General features: G+C 34.1%; 1 protein-coding gene across 14 annotated transcripts in view; it reads right to left on the minus strand.

Annotated features, from left to right (window-relative positions):
* The window catches only part of SGCZ (sarcoglycan zeta), a 455,810-nt gene that overhangs the window by 97,522 nt on the left and 332,700 nt on the right, over positions 1-25,588 (minus strand). For all 14 annotated transcript variants that reach the window (XR_009486248.1, XR_009486247.1, XM_059844750.1 and 11 more), the window contains one exon: positions 14,205-14,327. Coding sequence is in view for 12 of the 14 variants with exons in the window: in XM_059844750.1 (XP_059700733.1) it covers positions 14,205-14,327 (123 nt within the window). In the remaining 2 variants the exon portion in view is untranslated. The remainder of the gene's footprint in view (positions 1-14,204; positions 14,328-25,588) is intronic.

Consider the following 25,588-nt stretch of genomic DNA (forward strand, 5'->3'; position numbering starts at 1 on the left):
TTTACTTTTTCCCTATTAGGTACGGCAAACAGAGATACACATGACAATAAAAATGATGAAATACAATCATTATCTGTTTGAGTTAATTCAGTCCCCTTGAAACTTTACAACAGCTAGATATAAGAATAGACTTAAAGATTATATTGAGATTTTACAATAAATAATTTCTAATACCAACCCCCCCTGAACATTCATCATCTTCTCATATAAATCATAATCTGGAATTGCACTTTTCTTAAAATTGTGTAAATTATTTTGGGTTCATTACAGTTCATCAGACACAAAAAGTGTCCCTGTCTGCATTCAAAAGATAGAATTAAATGGGATTATTTTCATATTTAGTAAGTAAAAAATATCACATTTTTACTTCATTGTAGTAGATAACCCTAGATTTTGGAACACTCAGGCTTATGCTCTAATGAATACTTGATGAGTTTCAAAGCAGAATTGTTGTTTCCCTGATGAAAAATTAATGGATCCATGAATAAGAAGACTTTCAAACAACAGTCAATACTTCATAACCAGAGGACTCACCTGGAATGTAAAAGAATGGTACATAAACTTGGATATCTGTACTCCAAAATGGGAGAATGAGAAAATTGTTTCTCAACCAGTTTCAAGAACAAATAGCAATAATTTCCCATTTTGAAGTTTTCTGGAAAATATATCTGCTCAACCACAAAACTTAGCCAGGAATGTCCATTCAATTTCGTAGAATCATATAACCACTAAGGTTGGAAAAGACCTCCAAGATAACCAAGCCCAGCCCTTAACTGATCACCACTTTGACAATTAACCACTGCACTAATTGTCATGTCCAGTCATTTCCTGAACACTTCCAGGGATGGTGACTCCATCTTTTCCCTGGGCAGCCCATTGGAATGCTTGACCACCCCTTCAGTGCATGAACTCTTCCCGATGTCCAACCTGAGCCCCCCCCACGGTGTAACCTGAGAACATTTCCTCTTGTCCTCTTCCCTGGTGAGAAGAGACCCACCCAGACACTTTCAGAAAGTTGTAGAGAGTGATAAGGTCTTTCCCAAGCCTCCTTTTCTTCAGGCTAAACAATCTCAGATCTCTCAGCTGCTCCTCATAGTCCTCACTCTCTAGACACTGCAGCAGCTCCATTGCCCTTCCCTCGACACGCTCAAGCACCTCAGTATCTTTTTGAAGTGAGGGGCCCTGAACTGGACGCAGCACTCAAGGTGTGGCCTTCACCAGTGCTGGGTACAGAGGACCATCACTGCTGTGGTCCTGCTGGCCACACTATTTTTCACACAGGCAAGGATGCATCTGCTTCAAAAAGCTCTAAAATAAAATAATTTATGATCAGCTTTTGATAAAAGTAAAGGGTATTTTTCCTTGAGTGATGACATTCCATAAATAAATAGTATGATTTTGAAAAGTTAAATCTCAGATGAATTTATCAGGAATTTATCCAATAAGTCTAGCCACTTAGCTGTCTAAATTAGGAATATAGATTACTTATATTTTATCTGTAGCCAAAACGGAGAAATTGGCATCTCTAGAGGTTAGTTACTAATGATAAAGGACTGAGACTAGAGCAACAATGCAGACAACCCAAGCACTGGAAGCTTTTGCCTTCAACACCTGATAAGCAATTGATGATCTGAATTTCATCTAAATTGGGAAAATCTTGTTTGGAAATCTCACTTTAACCATATCAGAAGTCATCTAAGTTTCTTACCCTAAGAACTTTAATTGCTTCATAGGTTACCATATTTACCTTCTAAAGGAAAGTTCCCTGTGCCATATGTAAATGTGCATTTATTTCTGTTCTCTTTGCCATTACTGTAACATACTGATGAATTGTTATGAGTATCTGAGAATTACTGCTGCATTCATGCATTTTAGTAAATTGTTTTATTTATGCTAAGGAGGCCACAAAGCAGCAGGACAATCATCCAGATTTTTAAAATATCTGTACTATAGCATTTTTATTGTATTGGAATTAGCATGCCATTGATATATTATAATCAGATATTTAGAAAAGTGCATTTGTGCACCCTGTAGAAGTTAATCATATGCAAGTACATAGGATGTATTTTGAAAGCTTTCAAATGCTTCCAAATACATGCAAAAATTAAAATCTGTGATGAATCCTCACATGCATTTCCACAATGCCAAAACAGGATGTGTGTATATAATACATTTTGGTGCCTATTAGACCAAAATGCAACAAAAATACTAGTGACTCAAATTACTGAAAGTCTTTTTATTTTTCAGATACTAGAAATAAAATGAAGCTATAATCTTAATTCCTTATAAGGTTGTTAAAAGGTTTCTATTTGATATTAGCATTAGTGATTATAACCTATTATGAGTTCCTATTCCTGCTCTTTATTAACGTTCCCATTTTCTCCCTAAAAGTAAATTACATAGATGAATACATTTAAACCTGAAATTAGGTAAGTCTTTATTGCAGTTTTAAATGGAAATGCGAATGTGGAACAGTAATTTTGTCACTTAATATTCACCTTCAAGTCTGCATAGCCATGAAGCTATGCTTTTAATTTAGCAACAAAATGGAAGCAGGTGTATTTCAAACCAATTAACTGCAGTGACTGCAAACCACCAATGGTTGTGTTAACAAACACGTGCCTATTTGTTATGTGTACTAACCACAGGAAAGACAGCCTTTTCTGCAGGAAAGGATAAGATATTAAAGCATAGTGTAGTGTGGGAAAGTTGGCTGAAATATGCATTTGTTGCCAAAGACTCAGATGTTTTTTTCAGGCAAGAACCACAGGAGATGTGCCACATACCTTGCAGATGCTGTAGGAAGAGGGTTTATGGCAGTAATCTACTGCTAGATCTACCACTCCATTTTCAAGATGGGACTGAGCTGGTCACAGAGTAATTTATCAGTGCCAGTCTCAACAGTTCCTTCTACATCACCAAGGAGCAGTAGGCAGGACTCAGACTACGACCACAATTCAGATTACTTGGCAAATGTTGCAACAGTACAGCTCTGCTGTGAGTCTTGTGGCAAAACCTTCATCTTGTCTTTGCTCTTTTACTGTTTGTGAGTCAGGAGAGACTCAAAAATCACACTCTCATCACTGCTGTAATACAACTATCATAAATTCACCTTTCACACGCCTATCATAAATTCAGACTTTTAAGATTTAAGCGCTTTCCATTGCCTTGCTACATAACAATGCATGTCTAGCTAAAACTAGCAAAGCAGGGTTTACTGCTGCATCAAAATTCAGTGTGGTCAGCTGCCAGAGAAACCTGTCATTCACATCCTCTTCAGGTACATTATATTCAGGCATGTTCAGAACAGAAAACTAAATCCTGGGCACCAGGACAGTCGTGCCTAGGAAACAGATTGTCATACAATTTGAAAGTCATCAAGAAATTAGTTATTTTGCTTTATCATTTTTAAGTTAAAAACACAAAAAAAATAGATTTCCTTTCTCCAACTATCAACAAAAGCCCTTACTAGTTTCAGAGACAGTTTGAGACAATAAGAAAATCCTTTTTCTTTTGTGTTTTCTTCAGACCAACTGTAAGAGGTATTTCTCTATATTATCCAATTAATAAACTGTCATGATGCTTACCACTCCAGCCTTTCAGCTTACACTGAAGAGAATGTGACTGGGAAAACCTCTGTTCTTTTATCCTCACATCTTCCAAAAGAATATATTTTTAGATTTAATCTTCCTTGTCCTTTAGGCTCCCTCTAGCCCCTAGACATCACTACTATAAGTAAAATATTCTGGTTTTTCCAGCAGAATGCTCCCTCTGCTCATTTTCTTGTTTTACATTAAAATTCCCTTCAGTATCTATACAATTTTTTGCATTAATTTTTTGGCTAAATGAAATTTTTCTGAGTTACTGTTAGATTTACTGTCAAGAAGAAAAAAGAAAGAGTGTTTTCATTAAAACTTTAAATTCAGAAATTCTAATTGTCTTTTTCTTTCTTTGTAAATCTAAATATAGACCAGGGAGAAAAGGCCAAGAATGAGAGTGACAAGTAAAAAAATTGCAACTCTAAAAAGCCTGAAAACAGTTCTGACAGCTAAAACATGAAACAAACTTGTTGATAGATATTCTCTCTGCACAATATGCTCTATCTATTTTCCCTGCTCTACACCGAGAGTGTAAAAACAGATTTAAAAAGTAGTCCATCATTTGGTAATGCTGCTAGGATAAAAATACCAAAAATAATACAATTGGCTTGCTTGATATAAAAATAAATACATTTTAAAAAACTATCTCCCTTTGATGTTTGTTGAGAAGAGACTTTCAGATGCAACTACCAATCTCACTTCATGCTTTCAACCATAAATTGGGACAGGAATTTTTCACGTGAACCTAGCATTTGGCTACTTCCAGTATCTTGCATAGTTGAACTTGGAAGCATCTGGGGTCATAGCACGATATCCAAGTACTTTTAAAATTTTCCATGCTGCTTTTATCTAGATCTCTGACCAACACCACACTTTTTGCAGACAGTGATATAGATAAAGGACAGGAAAATACCCTATTACATTGTAAGTAGTGTAACTTGCTGTCATTTCTATCCCACTTCATGAATCAAATTGCTTTAGAATGATGATACTTAAGGGAAAGTTCTCTACTTAAGCTAAATGACATTTTGGCATTTGTAAAGTGATTAGGCTGCCTGTAAGGACTGGAAGGCATTTGTCTGTACATGATTGTGCATCTGTGTCTGTGTATATGTGTGCTCTAATCTACTCTCTAGCAGTGTTTTTCTAGCATACTCACAAAATCAGGTTCAAATGTTTTAAAAATTTGATGGCTTCAATGAAAACCAAGATATATGCTAAAGAACAGTTACCATAAAACTGAATTCTAATGCTTCCTAAGTAGAAAGAGGTAGATAATCATATCCCCACTATGCCCATTACTAATATTAGTATTGTCAGGACCAGCACAAGTGTTCTTCAGATACTAAACCAGTAAAATTTATGCTATTCATATTCAGTTCAGTTTAACAATGCCTGTAACATATAACATCAGGAAGCATGGACAGGTAGGTTTAGTGTGGGCTAACAGCTCCAGTATGATGAGTTTCTGAAAAGAGAGGATCCTTCCTCTGATCGCTTTACCTTGCTAAGCTCATTCTTTCTATCCTTTCTCATAATAAAGTGTGCTTATTTATGCAGCTTTCTCACCTTCCCCTCACTGTACCAAATTTTAGTCAAAAGTGAAGTTGACAATACATCCCAAAAGCAATAAACCTACATGCAAATGCATGTACTTATCTCTAGCTTTTTTGTCATGCTACCCACATTTCATTCCAACCAATGTGTTATAGCTTAAAAAAAACCTTAAAGAATATAAATAAAACTACAATGAAGAGGACTGTAGTTAATATGTTAGTAAGAACTAAGATTAGAAAGAAAAAAAATTACTGAATTTATATTACATGACTTGTGACTAGACATAAAAAGGAGCAATCTGAACTCTGCTAAGGCTTATTCCCCTCTGATCATTAAGTTCAAAACCAAATCAAGTTTTGGTTGACGAAACCAGTTCATCTTCAACAGATGATATAATTAGCTCTGAAGTAAAAATGAAGGAAATTCTACATTCTCTACAGCCAAACTATTTAAAAGACTTGTGTATTTTTGGTTAATTAGTTGGTGTGAGGTATTTTTGTGGGGCTTTTGGTTGGTTTGTTTTTTTTTTTTTTTTTTGTTGGTTGAGTGGTTTTCTTTGCTTTGTTTGGGTGTTATTTTTGGATTTTGGGTTTTAACTGATAGCTAGCGTCCCTTGTTTTTCAACAGGTTGTTTCTCAGGGCCTCAAGACTGATATGAAATTCTCTTTGAGATTTTTTCTTCAAGCTACATAACACCAACTTCTTCTCCTCAGAAATTATTCTTCTAATAAGAATAATCAGTCATATGGATGTTGGTTCTATCCAGTTGTTTACTGAACAATGGTACACCAAACAGGACTAAACTCTTGGAAGAGGGCCTTGCCAGTATGGAAAAGGTGAAAAGATCTTCAGGGCCTACTCCTTTTTACACATTCTAGCTTCATATTTGACTTTCTTGTTTCACGGGATGCTTTTTTGACCTTTGACCAAAATGATTTCTAAATCTTTTTCTGAAGGTACCTTTAAGTATTAAGATTATTCTGAGGTTTGAAAATTAACCACTAGAAGTCAACTTGATTTTGTTTTGCTGTTGTCTTTCCCTGAAACTTTGGAGCAGGGGATGTTTTAATTTGAAATAATTTTAAGATTTCTTTTCAGCTTTCTATTCTCAGTAACACTTCCCACATTACTTTTTCAAAACTGTGTCATCCTTACAATATGTATTTCTTTTGTACAATCTTGATTTTTTTTTTCCTAATGGATGTTTGTCTCTGTAGTTAAAAGTCTTTAGAAGTTAAAAGAAACAAGAGGCCCCCAAATATTCCAAAATATTGTCACTAGGCCCTATGCATTAGATAATTCTTTTTTTCATCAAAAGCCTAATCTGTTTAATTTTTTTTTGTTTGGTGGTCAACATTACCATATAGGTTATTTGCCCTCTCTTCAATACCCGTGAAACACAAATAATAATTTATTTTGAATCTCAGAGTAGGTATACAGCTTTCAGATGCATCCATTTCTGCCTGGATATTGAGGTTTTTTCTTCATTCTATTTTTGTGAGATAATGCTTAACACAGATAATTTCATGTCTTTCATAGAATATGTGTTGATTTTTACCAACTTTTACTTATGGAATTTACATTATCTATTCTGAATTTTTCAGCATTTCTATCTATACTTCTTAAACTTCTTAACACATACATATGTACTTTCTGAGCCTTGAGCAAAGCCACATTGTAATACACAATTCAAATACAAACTCCTATACATATATATTGATGATATTTTTTTACAGCCAGAATAATGGCTTATTATGTTTGTGTCTTGGTGTGCTGAATTTAATGCTGTCAGACACTGTGAAATTTAAACTCATCATTAGCCACAATGAGGATAGGAATTTAAATTCACAATGTAGGCTGGAAGCTGCAGGCCATTTTTTTTTTTTTTTTTTTAATTTTTTTCTGGAGTTGCTTTCTGTGTGCAAAATTATTCCTAGCTTATAGGAGTCTGCTATGAATAAGATTTGAAATGCATTGCAGAGCAGACATTATTGGAATCTATGTTTTTTCACAGCTTTATCTGCATACTTGCTTTATAAACTGATCTAGGGAAAACAGTGGAGACCAGGATGTTACTGGTGGTGAGGTAACTCTTCCTCTGAGTAAGGCTTTGTGAGAAACTGTGACTGCCATGGACTCAAACAGTCCTCAAACCTTCACGGGAGGCTTTCTGCTACTTTCCACCTAAATTTAGAGTCAATTCATGTAAGTTTGTAAAGTATGATGTATGTCATGACAAACACTTCTATAATCTCATCATGCAGTTTGTGGTTACTAGATAAATGAGCTTGTGCTTAAAGCTGGGACAAAAATTTGCTTAAGGTTCAATAAAAATAAAAAAAAAACACTTTGTAGAGGTTTCTAATATAATTCAGAGAAAATGAAATGCACTTCTGACATATATTACATGTCTTACAGTAAGAGGTACATCAGTATATCAGTGAAAACTCAGATGCCAACAATATCTCCTGAAAAAGTAATGGTATTTGTCCTATTCTGAAAGCTTTAGAAATTGAAATCCAAATGATTTCATCTTCTAGCACCCAATGAGAATACTGCTCCAGGACAAAGCAAAATTTTTTTGGCCTGTAGTGTCACCATAATAGTTTGAGTATTTGGAACCAAATGCTCTTTTCTATTGAACTGAAATCCTACAGTGCTCTGCAGCCTGACCCTTATCTCATACAGCATTTTTTTTTCCAGATATAAATAAACCACAAGCAAGTTCTTTAAGGCAAAAAAAAAAAAAGGAAAATAGGAATGTTGGAGCTCTTTTATGATTCACCTTTCCCTCCTGTGAGTAGTTATGTCTTAAAAATAGAGATGGGTCCAGCTGCTGCAATTTAAATGTGCATTTTTAAAACTACAAAGCCTGAGGGCATGTGAGTGTCAGACTGAGCTCAGGTTTAACTCAGAATGTTGCTACAAAATCTGAACCCAATTAATACCCAGTTCCTGCATCAAAGCCTTCTGAAAGTTTAGTGTATGCTTTCCGAAGAAGCTGTTTTGGTTTGATTTAAGAGTTAGCTTACTAAGAGAGGCAATTTTCCACTGAGCTTTGACCCTTCCCTAGTTCATGTGGATTTGCCTGGTGTCATGTAATTCAGATACCTCAAACTAGAACTATTTTAAATTGCATCTGTAGACCTCACACAGTCCTGCAGCAGGAAACGTAGAATATGAGAAGGAATATGATGCAGAAATTGGCAGTTTTTCCTAAAAGCATTAATTCTTAGATTGGCCACAGTTATCCAATAGTGGATATTGGTGTTAATCTTGGTGTTAAAGGTTTAACCTGAAAATCAGATTCACTTGGTAAGTTTGAACCAGCCTCTGGATTGATGCTGCTCTGTACCAGAACAGGGAAAATGGTCTCCACTAACCTTGAGAAACTGCTGGCTGCATTCTGCAAAGCAACAGCTCAGACAAGAACAGAATCAGCTTTAAAAAAATAAACCCTGTTTAACAGAATTATATGGATTACAGCCCAGAAGGAAAAGAAAGGATTAAAATCTGACTTCTCTGGTAACTGATGTTATCATGAAAAAGGAAAAAAAAGTCAATTACTTAAGCAGAGTTATTCAAAAAGTATGGATTACAGAAATGTTGACTCTCTAGGTAGGAGATGATTTTCTTCTACCTTTATTGTGAAAGAGTGCTATTTAGCTCTTTGGGCAGGCTTTTCTTTTCTTCTTTTCTTTTCTTTTCTTTTCTTTTCTTTTCTTTTCTTTTCTTTTCTTTTCTTTTCTTTTCTTTTCTTTTCTTTTCTTTTCTTTTCTTTTCTTTTCTTTTCTCTTTTCTTTTCTTTTCTTCTGCCTGACTATATGCTGGCTTCTTCTATTTCTCAGTCTACAGAACAGGCTAGATAAGAATTTTTCACTGAAATGGCTGTAGAGGAACTGACTATGTTTTCCTGCTCTGACAGAACTGTGAACATTTGTCTGCTTTTTGGTTTATTCCCTTTTCAGAAAAATTTCTTCTACCAAGACTTATTTCACTTTACATACGTTTCTGAGACCAATTCTTCTTTTGTTTCCCCACAATTTTAAGTGCCAAAAATCAAAATCTTTCTTTTTCCCATAAACTATTATCCTTAGGTTAATGTATTCTTCCAAAGTCTACACAGTCACCTGCAGGCTGGTGTAAGTACACACTGCTTGGAGTCTGAGCTGGCTGGATGCATTCTACCCTTAAATAGAAGATCCAAATTTATTTAAGCAATGTCCTGGATAATAAATTTATTTATTCATTTATTTATTCTCACCATCTGTAGCCTGCTCATAAAGCTTTCAGTTCATAGATAGGTTTGAGTTAGATACATAAATGTGATTGTAATCAGCTCTGTAGTTGAACCTCCAGAGTCATGCCCTGACAGGTTGTTTAGTCAAGTGGTTAGATTACCACAATAATATCTTTCAGTCAGAGCTCCCTTAAAGGCAAGTGCTTTCTTAAAACCTAAATAAGCTTATCAGAAACCTTATTCATCACTGGAGTACGTATTAATGTATTCATTACTCAGGAAACACAGAAATCCTATATATGTGATGCATTTTTTGTTACTGACAGATGATGACAAAAGATTTCAGGTTCATTCAGTGTTCAGGATACCAAGAATTTGTCACATCTGCTTAAAGGATTAAATTTTAGCACCACATCAAATACTGTGGTCAGAAAATTTGGCTCCATAAGCCTCCTCAAAATTATTAAATGGTTCCCTTCATCTCATGCAACTTCACTCTCCAAACTCCATCTGTCCTGAATGACAATCCACCCACTAAACATGGAAAATCCAAGATCTTCTTTCCCATTCATACTGAAATTCCTATTCAGTCTCTCAATGCACTAGATATAACTGTAATAGTCTACTGTAATAACCACATACATCAAATAATAAGTTATTTTTCCACATTTCAGTACTTGTTATAAATATTTTATTTCTACTTCTCCAACCTAATTTGCAATTCACATATACTTCTTCATAATTCTGTCATATTTCCTTTTTATAGCCATAAGCCATATTTCTATTTTATCATTTCCTTTTAACAACCCTGGAAGACCTTTCTATATTTCAATTACCTGCAGACTCCTAGTCCTGCAGCATAGTCTTAAAATCAAAACTGAAGTATTGATGCACTCCTCTGCATATTAACTCTGATTATTATTAGAATACTATTGGAGTATAGGTGTGCTGGAAGCTTCTGAAGCTTCCTTGACACATCAAGGCCCTCATCTTTCATCTAGTGAAGTCAATGACTGATCAAAAGCCAGACTGAACCCACTGCAAGCATATTCAGTGTAATGAAAAAGATACTTGCAGCCCTTCACATACTTTTCCTGACACTGTTTTGGTGTAAAAGTATATTTGCCCTATATACATTCCTCTATTAATCTGAGGAAGCTACCACAGAATGTGCTCTACTGTCCTTTTCCAACTTCCATTTTTCCACATGACTGTGCTATTTCACAAGGAAGAAGGGTCGTAGGAAGTAATTTTTTGCAATTTTTTTAATGCCTCCTTTGTTTCTCCTAGCACTGCAAGCAACAATGTGCAAACCATTGTACAACTGCAATTCCCCCAGTGAGAACTATTTCTATGCTGGAAATATGGGAAAAAAGTGATCTTCAACCATTTAGATCAGGTCATACAATACAGATGTGGAACTTCACGTATCTGAGAAATTTGTTTTTCCAAAAATTATGAAGTGATTGAACTCTACAGAACTAAAATCTTGGTAAAGCTATAACTGAGAAATTTCTAAGTAGCTTATTTCTTTTTAGATAAAAAGTATTACTGTTGACATGTTAATTATCATAATAAAAAAATTCAGTTCTATCCAGAAAGGACTTCAAGTTCCTGGGCTAAAACAGACTACACCAGCCAGATATGCAGCAGTAAGAAAGAAAATAATCCAGCAATTAAGAAAGTAGTAGGAAAAAAGATTAATTCAATTTCCTTAAAAGGTAAGTAATATTTTCCAAACAATTTAGACTGGGTTATTTAGAAAAAATTATATAGCTGATTTGCTACATCTAGAAAACAGAATTGGATTTGACTGCAGAACAGCAATGGCTTCTGATCAACGACCTATCTAATTTAATTTGCAAATCTATTTTTGCTTTGCCTTTTTAAAGAATGATTAATAAACATAAAAAAGAGCCACCTGTGCAAGTATAACTTATATAGAAGCTATGCAAACCTGGAACAAAAGAAACTATCCTATAGTTTTTATGGGTCTCAGAAGAAGGGTCAGAGATAAAATCATGTTTAAATAAAGAACATTATAGAAAAGTGAGGGAATTACATAGATCAAAAGAACTTGTAGGAGACAAAATGAGAGTTAAATTACTCTCTCTTTTCCTTTGAAATCATAGAAAGAGAAATACCCTCTTCAAAGAGCAAAATGTCTGTAAAATTTGGATAGAAAAATATGAATTGAATGGGAAAAAAGAGAATTTCTGAGAGTGTGCATTTAGCCTTAACTAAGAAAGCCACCTCAGAAGACAAAGCAGAAAAAACCTCATTTACATTGTCAAAAAAAAGTAGGTGCAGTTTGACTAAAACAAGGTTCCTTCATCCTTCTTATACAGCTGCTGACTATAAGTTTGCTTTAAGAAAAAAAAAAGGAAAAAACTACAAACTATACTAACAGAGCCATCCAGTGAATGTTTTTATATAACTTTATTTCACAGCATTGTCTCAGGAAAATGTACACTGACCTAAGGGATTCTAAATCTTTCTCAAAAGTGCTCTGGCAGGATAAAGCTGCATCATGATGAGTGCTTGTACTCTCATGAACAAGGCTGACCAGTACAGCTCTGTTACAAGAGTATCTTAAAGAGATCCTATTCCACTTAAAAGAAAAATGAAATAAAAGCAAAGGGAAGAAAACTTTGAACGAAGATTTAAATAAGAGAAGTAAAAACCAAACAGAGACTCTTGTTTTAGAGGTGCAGAGAAGACCCTGTGATGCTATAGGTGCTTGGAACAGCAGGGTGAATATAAAAAAATGGAGAAAGGTTTAACCATGTGCAGAAAGGAACCCATGAGCCCGCCAGAAAATGAGCTTCTTGTTACTGCTTGTTTCCTCAGTTCTTCAGCAAAATGTTCACTTCATCAAGCCTTTCTCTTTCCTTCCTTCCAAAGCTCCATGATACATGTTGAACTTGTTGGCAGGAGGCATCTCTGTGCACAAGGACAATAGACAGCTGCAGTTCTAACAGCTCTCTCTAACAACACAAAATTTGAATCTGTTTTCTTCTTTCCTTGAGTAATAAAGCAGAAAAGAGCTTATGCAGTTAAAAGAAAAAGCAAAACTAGCAATGTAAGGAAGAATAAGAAGTTCAACTAAAACAGCCAATTGCCTAATTTTTAAGTGAGAGACTCTTATTATACAAATAGATAAATGAAATACCTCTGAACCAAAAAGTACTACTTCTGATACAATATTTTTCTTATCTGAGAAGTAAATTGATATCTGGATTCCTATCCTCTTTCTACTATACCTTTCTGCTTGGAATAGGCTGCCTACATAAAAATTTACAAATAAAAATGTTACAAAAAATAATCTGTGAGAAGCTGTCAACCTAATCTTTCAGTTTTTATTAATCAAGAATTCCTTAGACTGACTTATGATAGACTGCTTTTAAAAGCTGAGTAATAAAAAACATTCTTCTGAATGGAGGAAAAATAATATACAAAAAAATCCCACATTGCCATGGTAGTTTACAAATGCTCATAAGCATGCTTTGAAAATTAATTACCAAAATAAATAATTTACTGGACACATTCACAGTGAAGTGTTTTCAAAGACATACTATTGAAGAAAATACTAAGAAGAAAAGAAAATAATTTCATTGTAGTACTACCCTTAAATAAATACATGTGAGATTTAGCTCTGAATAAGCACATCTTATTTTCCCTTTTTTTATATTCAACTTTTGTTTTATTTCTTCTTCCATAATTCCTTTCCTATATTCACCCCAAGGCACCATGATAATAAAAAACACAAGCTTGAGAAAAATAAACTAAAGAAAAAAATTCTGGTTGATGTTTGACATTATGATTTCCTGCCAGGTTTCATCAGTCATATCATGCCATGTGGTGTAATACAGTCTGATTGATGTTGCTCACAGGGACTCATCACCTTTCATGTCTTTGCTGAAGAATTTAAAGGTATCACACAATCTTTGGATAAAATTAATTCTTATCCTGCCAAATATTTCATTGATAGATTGAAATCTCCTGTGTCAATTGTAAATTTAAGAATAATTTTCTCAGCATTTAGTATTATGACCAAGTTTGAGCCTTAGAAAGATTCAGCATGATTCTCTTTTTCTGCGTTATGCATGATGGGGCTTTGCTTTCCTGCAGATTGCTGAGCACCTCACTGCCCATGGAAAGCACTGAATTAATTCATTGTTTTGCTTTGCTTGTTTGTGTGACTTTTGCTTTACCTAATGAACTGCCTTTGTCTCCATCCAGTAGGTTTATTTTTAATTTTCACCCTTCCAATTCTCTCCCCCACTGGCACTGGGGGAGGAGTGAGTGCAAGGCTTAGCTACTGGCTGTGGTGAAACTGTAACACTAACCTTGATTTCATTACAAACTAATATACCCAAGCCAGGCCAAGGCAAGGTTTTTCAGCTGAGCCTCATGAATACTTAATTCATGTGGAAGTTAGACTTGATACTTTGTATACAGAAAAGAAAAAAGGCTACCATATATATATTTTTCATAATTTTGAAGGATCATTACTTAAACACACACCACAAAACAATACCTAATGGTAACATATAAAGCCAAAACACAGTGATAAGTGTGATTTGTACCACAGTTGATCCTGCAGGGTTTAAATTTAAATCTATCTTTAGAAGAAATGATATTTAGATTATACAGTATCTTTTGGTTGGTCAAACAATCTGATAATGAAAAGACATTTTCTTCTCCAGCAAACTCAAATTTTGTAAAAGACTGATAGTTTAATTACTACTAAAGGTATTAAAAATATATATGTTTACATGCATTTAGAACCTTTACTATTACCATACCTGTTACTTTCAGTCTGTCAGCTCCAATGACAATCTCATCTTCATCTGCAGAAAACAATACTCTTCCACTGTCACTTGCTCTCACTTCAAACCTCTTACACTGAGCTTCCACAGCATCAGCCCCTGAAATCAAGGAAGTGATCATTACATCTAAGATATTTTGTAAGAATTAATCATTGGCATAATTGAATATCCAAAACATATTGACTACGTGATGCTTTATGAAAATGTTTGGCTTTCTGTAAGCCTGATAGATAACTTGCATTATAAAAAAACTGTTAAAATAGTTTACAGAAATAACTATGAAATCATCTATTTCAGCATTATGTGGAAATCAACACTAATATTTAAAATGTAAACACTGAGATCTTGAAATGCCAATTCAGACAGAGCTTGCTGGGGTTTGTTCAGTTTAAATTGCAGTTTCTTGCCAATGAACAAATAAAGATAACACATGACCCTATTCCATCAAGACACGCAAATCAACACAGCAGAAAACAGTATTTTTCATTCAGTTCTACTGCAAACTTAGAGAATACAATAACAAAAAAAACACAATAAAACACACACACACACAAAAAAAAACCCAAAAAAACAAAAAACCAAACCCATGGACTAGGATATCAAAATTTATGTAATATTTTATAAAACAATCTTCCCAAATGTCTCAAAGCTCAAAAAGCCTAAAATAATTCTGGAATTGGACAGATGTATGGATTGATCTAACTGTAATGAAGAAAGTTTGCAGGTACTATGACTTTTAAATTTACTATGCTTTTCAATTCACAGGTCTTATTCTTACTCTCCAGTGTCTTGTGTACTAAATTATTTCTGAAAATTTTATTTTTTTAGTAAGTGAAAGCAAACATCATTTCTGAAAAGCAACCAACTGCATATGGCACAACAAAACATAAGGCAAGATACATTATTTCAGGGAATAATAATTTGAAATTTTCTCTATGATCCTTAATTAAACTTGTAATGCATTCCTGGAATAAATCTTTATGCAGAACAATTATGTGGAGGGCATTATGTATAAATAAATTTCTATATTTTATTTCAGTTTAATAATCTGGTTTAAAAGTTTGTAAAAAAACTCCTGCTCCATAGTATGTAAGTATTTAGTTTAATATGTAAATGCATAGTAGCAAAATCTGTAATAAAGAATATAAAAACTGTGATAATGAATTTTGGTCAAGGAATTGCCTTAGCAGCTCATAATTTACAGAATCAGCTATGGGATCAAAACAATTCCTCTTACTTTCAGATGAATTTATGTTTGTACTGTAAAAAAAATCTGGCAATTTTTGATTCACAAAGAAAAAAGAAAATGAAAAAAAATTACCAAAATACTTGTGATGATGCATTTTGTTAAATTTAGATATGTTTTTTCGGTAAATGTGCAAAATGGTATTTTTTTCCCACTCTCCTCCCCCACTTGAAGTTGACATGTGTTAATGAGGTTGTTGGCTTTGTTTTGAAAAAAATATAAAATCTTTGTACAAACAGGGGCAGATTTCAGATTTCAGATGCAGATGTTTGGGGACATCTTTGTCCTGCAACCGTACTTATGGTTCAGGAAACCAAAGGATAATTAAAAATAAATTAATACTAAACAGTTTCATCTTTATTTAAGAGTTGATGATGGCTTAGCCACCTAAAAGAAAGTGGCATTATAAGTACTGTGACATTACTAATTTACACCCATCAAAGTTGTTAGCTCTGTAAGGAAAAGAAATTAACAAAAAATGTGTCAGAAATCAAAAAGAGAAAAGACCTGCCACATTCTTAGTCATTATATATCACTCTAAGTGACAGCCCATGTTTCAAAAACAGCTTTTAAAAACTTGTGATGTATTTGGGATAATATAGGTTTTCATTAAAAATGATTTAAATAGCAATGGTCTGGAACTTTGACAAAGGAATGCATATATTTCAGATGCTATTTGTGCTCCTTCAGAATCACATTGTATAAAAGTGCACATAGAATTCAGTTAGTCCAAAATACCATTGCAGGAAGTAAATAAATTTGAATGCAAAAATAAATGGGCTTTTACTTCATGTTTCACTCAGGATTTAATAGTGTATTACTTGGTATTACTTACTGCTGAAATGGTAGTTAGTGTGTTCAAGGTACTTGAGAGATTACTAAAAAACATAATACATGTTATATCTGTCTCTTTGACATAGAACCAGATGTGTGAATGTTATAAAACTGGTTTAGGAAAGTTAAACTGCCTACAGAGTACTCAGTGCTATCAAAATGGAATTCTGTTTAGTTTCATTTTCATTTCCCAGTTGAAATAGGAACAAGCAGCTGCATTTGCAATGTATTAGGGTATTATCTTCTCAGCTGTAAAGCAAATTGCTGTGTTGCAAAACCACTCTACCAACATACACGCCTCATAAAATGTCTGAATCTGTAACAGTACTACTAATAAAAACAATGTCAAGTCTTAGAATATTATGCATGAACAAAGGAAGTATTTTGAAATTCTAATTTCAAACTTGTAGAGCCATTACTATTTTCAGCAAAACATATCTGCTTGAATAATGCATACTTCAGTCCAGAGAATCATGTCTGAAAATCTATCTTCTAAATTCTGTTTGGAAAGATAATTTCTATCAAACACATGGCTACCAGAAAAGCTGTTTAATTTTGCTACTTCTTACTGTATTGTTATTCTACTTCATCCTAGTCATGGAGCCGGCTACATAACAGCTTTAATCAGGTTCAAGAGATGTCTATGACAAACTCTTTCCTCATCTTGTGTTCAGGAAAACTATTTACTTGTAAATTCAGATGCATAATTCTCAATTAAATTATTATGTTTCTGTGAAATTCCTTTCATTTAAAATATATGGATGAATAATACTTGTATCATGTTCATATATACATGGTATGTAATGATGGTTTATAAGACATGCTTTGAGCACAGCAGTTGTGGAATTGAAACTATCATTAAACCAGCTACATTTAAAATGGTACAGAGCCTAAAATTGTTCATTTTAACTGTCATGAAGACACTTTAAATGAAAATATTGGGCAGTAGATGCTGTAAAAATACAGAAAATTATGGTTCTGTAATCCAGATTAACGGTAATAGAGATTAAATTTCAAAATAAAAACTATTTTGAATTTGGAGAGAGTTTGACTTACTAATTAAGTAATACAATAATAATAGGAAAAATGCATGTTCTAACATTTTTCATTTTAAAGTCCATGATTACTTACAATACTTCATTATTATTATTCAGAAATAATAATTAGAACCATTGTTTGCTGTGATAATAAGTAGAAATAAGAACTCTCCAGTCTTACAAGGTTTAGATATGATTACAAAGACTAGCAGTTGTGTCTTATTCCTCAATCACCCTTCCATGTCCACCTGGCACACAACAAATTCAGACACAAAAAAAGATAAAAAATCAACAACCTTAAATTGAATACAGGGATTAGAATTCAAATGGAATTACCACAAACTGATCCTATTAAATAGGAAATATGGTAAAGTTCAATATACTTTCTTCTGGTTCTTCAATGAAAAATAGGTTATTTAAACATTTATTAAATGCAGAGTTTTATGCAGAGTCTGGATGACAAAAAAAGTTACTTTTATGAGAATGCGTTGATGCTTCTGAGATTGACAATTAAATAGACAAAGCATTTTTAATAAAGATTCAACACTCATCTGGGTCTAAGATCAATTTTTGAGGCGTATACATCTAGATATTACTTTTTTTAATATTCATAGGAATTATAGATATTATGGTATTTTGGACAGTAGAGATCTTCAAAAAATTTCAGTGAATGCAAGAGCAATTGTGCAAATGAAGGATTCGTAGCAGCTGAACAGAACAGAAGCATTGAGGAATTTGGAAAAGAGAAAGAGAACTTTTAGCTGAGAGCAAAACTTCTACAAAAGCAAAAATTCACAACAATCAGAACATATTCTGTGTTCGGTTTGCTGAGGAAGGGAAGGAACCATCTTCATTATATCTAAAAAGTGTGAAAGTAGAAGGCAAAAGATCCCTTAGCTCTCTCCCTCAATAGTAGGTGGCCATGTTGTAGAAATGTCAGAAAGCTACTGTTTCTAGGAGAGGTCTAGGACATCTTCAAGGTTTCCTATTCTGAATGATTATTTACTCAGACAAGGGAAGCTGAAGTAAATGCTGGGTGAGAAGAAACAAAGCACACATTTGTAACCTTTTGTGGAAGTGAACAATAACATCTGTACACATAAATTATTACCATAGGAATAAGGCACACATTATTACAAGAGGAAACTCAGAAGAACCATCTGAATCAGGCAGGACAGTTCCCTCATCATGAGCTACAAACCCAGTAACAGCCATGAAAGATTAGTGATATTACAGGTTTAGGACTTTGTCAAATGATGTCTGGTAGAAAAGTTCTGCCCTCCCAAACTGGTTTTACTTTGTAGAATCATAGAATCATTATGGTTGTAAAAGACTTCTAAGGCCAAATATTAACCTAGTACTGTCAAGTCCACTGTTGATATGGTACATCAGTTTCACTGAAAAACACATCTGAACTATTGTCTGTCTCCTCTGCAATAGGTAGAATACATCTTTCCTGCAGCCTGTCTTCCTGGTGCATCTTGATAGTGGAACCCCAGCTATGAAAACAGTATGTGGAAGTAGCATACCAGCAACAGCAGAAAACACTCTCCATCCTACTTCTAGATGAGGCCCCAACAACTCAAGAGTAAGTCTGTGCTTTTCTGCCTACTATCCCTAACATATGGTAATTTCCATGAGACTCAGAAATTACATGGCTGAGCAGGCCTTCGGTCTGATCAGATACAGCTGCTCATAATTTCATCAGCTATGAGCTATATTCATAGGGGAATGAAGTAAAATGTGATTCTCTGCTTCTTGAAGGCTGTTTGAGTTTTAAGTCAACACATTTATTTTGCTTTTGTAATGGTGAAAAGGATGTGCATTGTCTGTAATTTTAGCTATAATATCTTAATTGCTTTAATGGGTTCTTAGATAAGAAAGCCAAGCAAGACACAGGAAGATATGTCAGGCACCAAGATTTATCTGTAGGACTTCACATTGTATGTTTTGCTCCTTTTATAATCCCATTAAGGTTAATTTACTCAAAACATGATCTAGATTCTTCAACTGAGTCTTGTAGCAAGCAAAATGATTTTTGTATCAGACTGATTTTTCTCACAATACTAGAGATAGTTTATAAATGTACAAAAAATAATGAACATATATGAATAATAAATAAATATACATGGTTTCTGTAAATGGATAAATTTAAAATTAAATTAATAAATAAAGTATTTAAAGTATAAAATAAATAGTAGGTTAAATTATAAATAAAAATATATTATTTTTTAATACCAGTTCTATTACATTATCTTTCCTACACATTTTCCTTTATTGTCCAGGAATGTTTCTTTGTGACATCAATAAATAGCCACAATATATTAAATTCTTTTTATAGCTGCATTTATCAACTTAGCTTTCATTGACAAGCATAAAACTCCAGCTCATGCAACTGTATTATTTATAAATCTAACATATTTTGTGAACTGCAAAATGTGAATGGGAGCAGAAAGCTAATCAGTTTTTGTTACTCATGATGAATGTAACCTGAATATTACTAAATCCTAAGAGAATTTTCCAAGTTTTCAGTCTTATCCTTAACCCCGTAAATATTAGCTTTTTGTGATGGGATTAGTTTTTACAGCATAAATAATTTACAAAACTGACCACATACCTTTTGGAAGCTGAGGCTTACTGAAGCAGTCAGGGCACTACTTTTCCATACAAAATTTGTGGGAATATTTCCATTCTCTCTGTTAGCTGAGCTAGACTGTAAGGCTATAATTATATTGTTTGGTCACTAGGTTTTATGAAAATACTGAGTTGTTTCTAAGTAGCTGCACATTCCATTGAAGAGAAATGAGAGTTAAAAATAGACAGAACAATTAATTGTGAGGTACCTGACTACCTGCTGTACTTGATGAACACCACATCCAAGTCAAATAGCAAGAGCACACAGAAATAGTAAGGGGAGTTATGAAACGTCCTCATTAGATAGATGAAACTCAAAGACAAAACAGGACTATTGAATTTCTCCTTGGGAAACATAACATCTAGCAGATCATGTAAATCATTCCTTGCTAAACCTGTTACTGTATATCATTATATATTTCCCTGAGGTCAGAATTATAGCCAGACTTCTCTATTGATTGTTCTACCAATTTACCAGAAATTCTACTGAAAATTCACCGATGTATAAATCTCTACATCCCTGCTTTATTCTTTTCTTAAAAATAAATCTGATGTTTTACTTATTTGCATCTTTTGAAGCCTAATCTCTCATCTGCAAGCTGCCTAAAACACCTGCTAGTAGTGCAAGGGCCTTTATGCATCCTGCTTTATCACTCTGAGGTAATTGGACTGAAAATGAAACTGGATGAAGTGAAATACATTCATGTAACTCAATGGTTCTTTATCTTTTCTCTTACTCATTTGTCCTCTGATCTTTTTAAATAACTGTTATGAATTTTACTTTGTGAAGATTTAAAAAGAAAAGCATTTCAGTTTTGTCTTTCTTACTGGTAATTTTCTCTGTAAGCACTAAACAGTTATTCTGAGACTTTTTTCCTACCCTGCATGCATTTTGGACACATTTTTGTTTTATTAATAAAAATTAAAAGCTAGCAAATATTTCTGCCCATATTCACAAAATCACAGAATCATTCAGGTTGGAAAGACCTCCAAAATCATGGAATCCAACATTTGACCTATCTCCACCTTGTCAATATATTCTTTATGTACCCTTGTTATTAAGAGGTTAGCTTTGCATCTTCTTTTTTTTTCCCCGACTTGATTAGAAAGATACAAATTGTTCTTCCAGATGCTTTTGGCAGTTTCCCTCAGACTTTAAATAAAATCTGTTGTGACTCAAACGTACTCTATAATATTACTCACAATGTAGTGAATTAGACCATTACAATGTTTCTGAATGCAAATCAAACCTTTTTGAGATAAAGAACTGAATTAATCCCACTTGGAGAGAGAAGACCTAAACAAAGGACACAAGCTACCAGAGTACTCAGAAACTTTCTTGAAAAAAGAAATGTCAAAAACCCCCTATTTCACATTTTTATAATATTAATTCAATACTGATGGTTACTATATAAGGAAGACTATAAAAGTCTAATTTTTACAAACTGACTATTTCTCCAATTATCTGCTTTAGCTAGGGAGTTCAAATATCCTGAAGCTATCTATGCAAAAGGTCTTAGCATTTCATATAATCACACTTTATCTGAGAAAGATTTAATGAAAGAATGTACAAAATACTGAAAGATATTCATGACTCATCCACAAAAAGACTACCACTGGTAACCACTGGGTAGTAAAACAAGAGAAAAAAAATATAGCCTGATTACTAGAAAATGATATTTTAAACCCTTCTGCTACTTTGCAGATCAGTGAAATGCATTTGCAGATTTCTGAGCAACTAGCATCCACTATGATGAAGGCACAAGACAATGAGGGCTTAACCCTGCTCTCAGGATTTCTGCATTACCCATTTAGGAAATTACTTGTCTCCTTGCCCTTGACAGTGGGACAAGAGCCAGAAAGCTGTAGAAGCAGGATAAAAGCATATTTGGTCTCTTAGCTTCTGGAAGTGTCTCTTTTGATTAATGTTCTCAGTGGAGTTCATTGTTGACTTGTAACACATAAGATGCAATTCAATTCACTGATGAAGACATCTACTTCAGCCAGTTACCCTGCTGACACTGAAATTCTGCATCTTTGTGATTTGAACCACTGCCAGATTGTCTACTTTTGAAATACCCCACTTATGGAGGCTACACTGATACTCTTGGGAAATCTGAAGTGTCCTTGAAAGAGTGCATGATCCGGTATCTGGAAAGAAATGTAACCTAGATGCAGATGGATGTGCAAATTCAGAGACAGGACCTGCAGTATAAGTGGAGTTTTTGTCTGGACTAGCGGAAAGCTTTCACATCAGAAGTATAGCAAGCCAACCCGAATCACTCAAGGAGAGAAAAATAAATGTGCTAAATTAGCACCTGGCTTCTTCTTCTGCAGCAGAAACAACATGGGTAGAAATCTTTAAGTGTGTGAAAACTTTGAGGTCATATCACATCAAGATGCTACAGGTAATATGTATGATAAAAGAGTTGCAAAACAATTTCTGCAACCAAAATATCTGTGCAAAATAACACACAAGCAAAATCATGAAGTTTTGGAACACTGATGCTGTAATAACTTAATTTAAAGGCAAGGTAGCCCTTAATTTTGACTTGAAAAAAAATGCTCACTCAGTATTATTTTGATCTCTAACACATGTTAGCAATTCAGTGAATGATAACTATTCCCAGAGACTAATTAATTTCAGATTTATGGAATGCTTTTCTTCACAGGAAGAAATCTAGTCAAGTTTAAAAATATTCAGCTAATCATTAATTCAATGCCATCTGTTCATAATCAGTTACAACTACAATATTTATCACTCTAAGAATAGCCTAAGGAAGAAGAAGTAATTTTCAGAGATATATTTATCTATTAAAGAAATTTTTAAAATCCATAATAAAAATATCTTTAGCAATGCTGTACATGCTTGAGACAAATTACATCAAGACAGCTCTGCCCATCTACAAATGGCAGAATTAAACATGTCTAGTATTGGCACAATATGGAACTTGAAACTTAATCCTGTACTAAATGGAGGTAAAAAAAGGCAAAGAAACAATTTCATTTATAAATGAAAGCACAAAAAACCAGCAGTGTTCTAGCTCTAGTTATTAATTGCTATTTTCCAATGTATTTTAAAGTTTTGGTGTTAAATTGAAGTTCATTTTGGAACTATATTTTTTAATGGGACTTGAAGCAGTGCAACGAATAGAAATTAAACTTCAATATTGATGTTTTTAGAAAACAATAATAATTTCAACAGAACACTGAGATGAAACTTCTAATAGTCTAAATATATGTGAGGGGAAATTCCATAAAGCTGAAATATTTTTATTATTTATTTTTAATATTAATCATCTAATTTGTATGAATTGGAATTTGCTATCTAAGACGTTCACACTCTCACATGGACAAATAATTTTCATGGGCAAACACAAATGTTTCCAGGCCTGACTGTTCACTTGCAAGAATCTCTTTCACAAATAGAAACAGGCTAATTTCCCATAGATGCTTCAATAATAAAACTGATAGAACTCAGACTTTTTAAAGATGTCTTAGCTGAATAAAGAATCTAAGTCTACAATGAAATTACTTCTCACCCCTATGTTTGAAAAATCTCTCTGCTGGTATTTCAATACCTTTAACAAGTTCAGCAGACTGTTGAATTTCTACCTCCAAGTGTTCTCTGAAATAAATTCATAAATAAAGAACACCAGAAAGATCTCACTGCTCTTCTCTTCCTTTTAAATTATGTCTTTGTATTTATTTAACTTAGAACAGTCTTCTCAATTTTTACCCCTATTTTGTCCTTCACCCCTTAGAATGATATATTCCTGCCAATATTAGTGAGCTGTCTGAACATCAGGGTAAAAAGGGGTAAAAATAAAATCTTAATGTCTTGTCAGAGACTTGTTAAAGGTCCAGATGTTTTAGGTAATTTAATAATGCTTAGCATCCAGCAGCAGCCTTGTTAATGTCACAAGGCATGCACAGCAGCTGTTTTTGAAGTTAAATGAAGTATGTGCTTCAGATAAAGCTAAAGACAAAGAATTAGAACCATCCTTGGAAGATGTATGCTGCATCCTTCAAACCCACTCCTATACCTCTAAAACCTACTTATTTCCTCCAAATAACCCCATTTCTTTGACTCTTGGGATGTCTCTCCTACAAAAGGAAACCACTTCTCCTTCCCTGCTCTGAACATTTGGGCAGTAGTTAGGCTCTCTGTACTGGCCAACAGCATGTGGGTAACAGCAGCAGGACAGATGGCAATGGATTAATGTTTAAACACTAACACTTCTGCACCACCATGAAAACACTAATTACCTCTTCCCACTCAGACTCTGCTTCTACAGTTAAATCAATCAACTGCTCATAGTTCCAGGTCCTCTGATTTGTTATGGGGTTGGGTTTTGTGGGATGGGAAGAGGCTAAAATATTTGAGAATTACAACAGAGTACCTTTTGCTCCTGTTTTTCAGTGCCAATTTTCTAGAAACAGTGGAAAGGTCCAGACTTGTATTGAAAATACAATAAGGTAAAATGAAGAGCCTAAAAAAGAATGACAGTAAGCAGAGGACTGAAGTACCACTGCCAAACAGCTATTGACAATTAAAATCTACTTCAGTATTTGTCCAGGCTCACTACAGGTACTCTGGGGTCAAAGTTAGCACTGAGATGAAACACTATGGCAGCGAGCTGAGGCTCATCTCAAGTGGATTGGACACCTCTCTGCACAGTCATTGCTGTACTCCTGCTCCCCTCCATAATCCCTGCCTGGAAAACATTGATTTAGTGCTCCCTTTCATCATTTTCATATCACCTCTAAAGTGACAGTGGGTACAGACCATTGTGCTTTCATGAGAAAAACAAGGCTTGTGGTGGCTTTTTGAAGGCTCCCCTGCAGGAAGCCAGCAGCTCACCAGTCTTTAGCATGCCAGGTGTTCCTGCCAGCACCACATCAGAAATTAGGTACTGGACCTTAAAATTCCCTCCAAAGTTAGATCATGGACGAGCAAGGAAAGAAAATAAGCTGCATGTATTCTGTCTATGGTACAAAAAGAAAAATATCAGACAGTTTATAAAAGTACAAAGTATGTTTTTCTTTTTGTCTGTCATTACAGACAGAAAAGATGCTTGAGATCAATACAACTTCAGATATGAACTAACAGGAGCTGTACCTTTTATCTGAGGTAGAAATAGTCTTCCTGAGCTCAGACTGAGGGAAAGAAAAGGAGAAGAGTTGGATCAAGACTCAAATGAAAAAAACTTTTAGAGTCTGAAGAAGGTAGAAAGAAAGAAAATATACTGAATGCAGAAATAAGGGGATGGGGAAGAGGTCTTAAGACCTCAGCTCTGGAACTACTGAAGTTATTTGTTTTAAGATTCAAAGAAGATTCTGTATAACATACTACTGAGGATGATAAAACTTAAAGCAAAGAATCATATCCACTGCCTAGATCTTTTGGATAAGGTGTTCATTATCAATAATGCATAAGCACTGTCTCTCCCCTGAAATAACCATGCTGAAATTGCACAGAATTCAATTACGGTCCTATTGCTGCTTGCAGTTGTGTTTATTCATAGAGAATTTTTAAGTCTTGACACATCAACCGATGTGATATGCTCTTGTATTTCAGGAAGGAGTATCAGGCTGAATAATGGCAA

This window comes from Haemorhous mexicanus, chromosome 4, assembly GCF_027477595.1.
Source record: "Haemorhous mexicanus isolate bHaeMex1 chromosome 4, bHaeMex1.pri, whole genome shotgun sequence".
NCBI classification, from domain to species: domain Eukaryota; kingdom Metazoa; phylum Chordata; class Aves; order Passeriformes; family Fringillidae; genus Haemorhous; species Haemorhous mexicanus.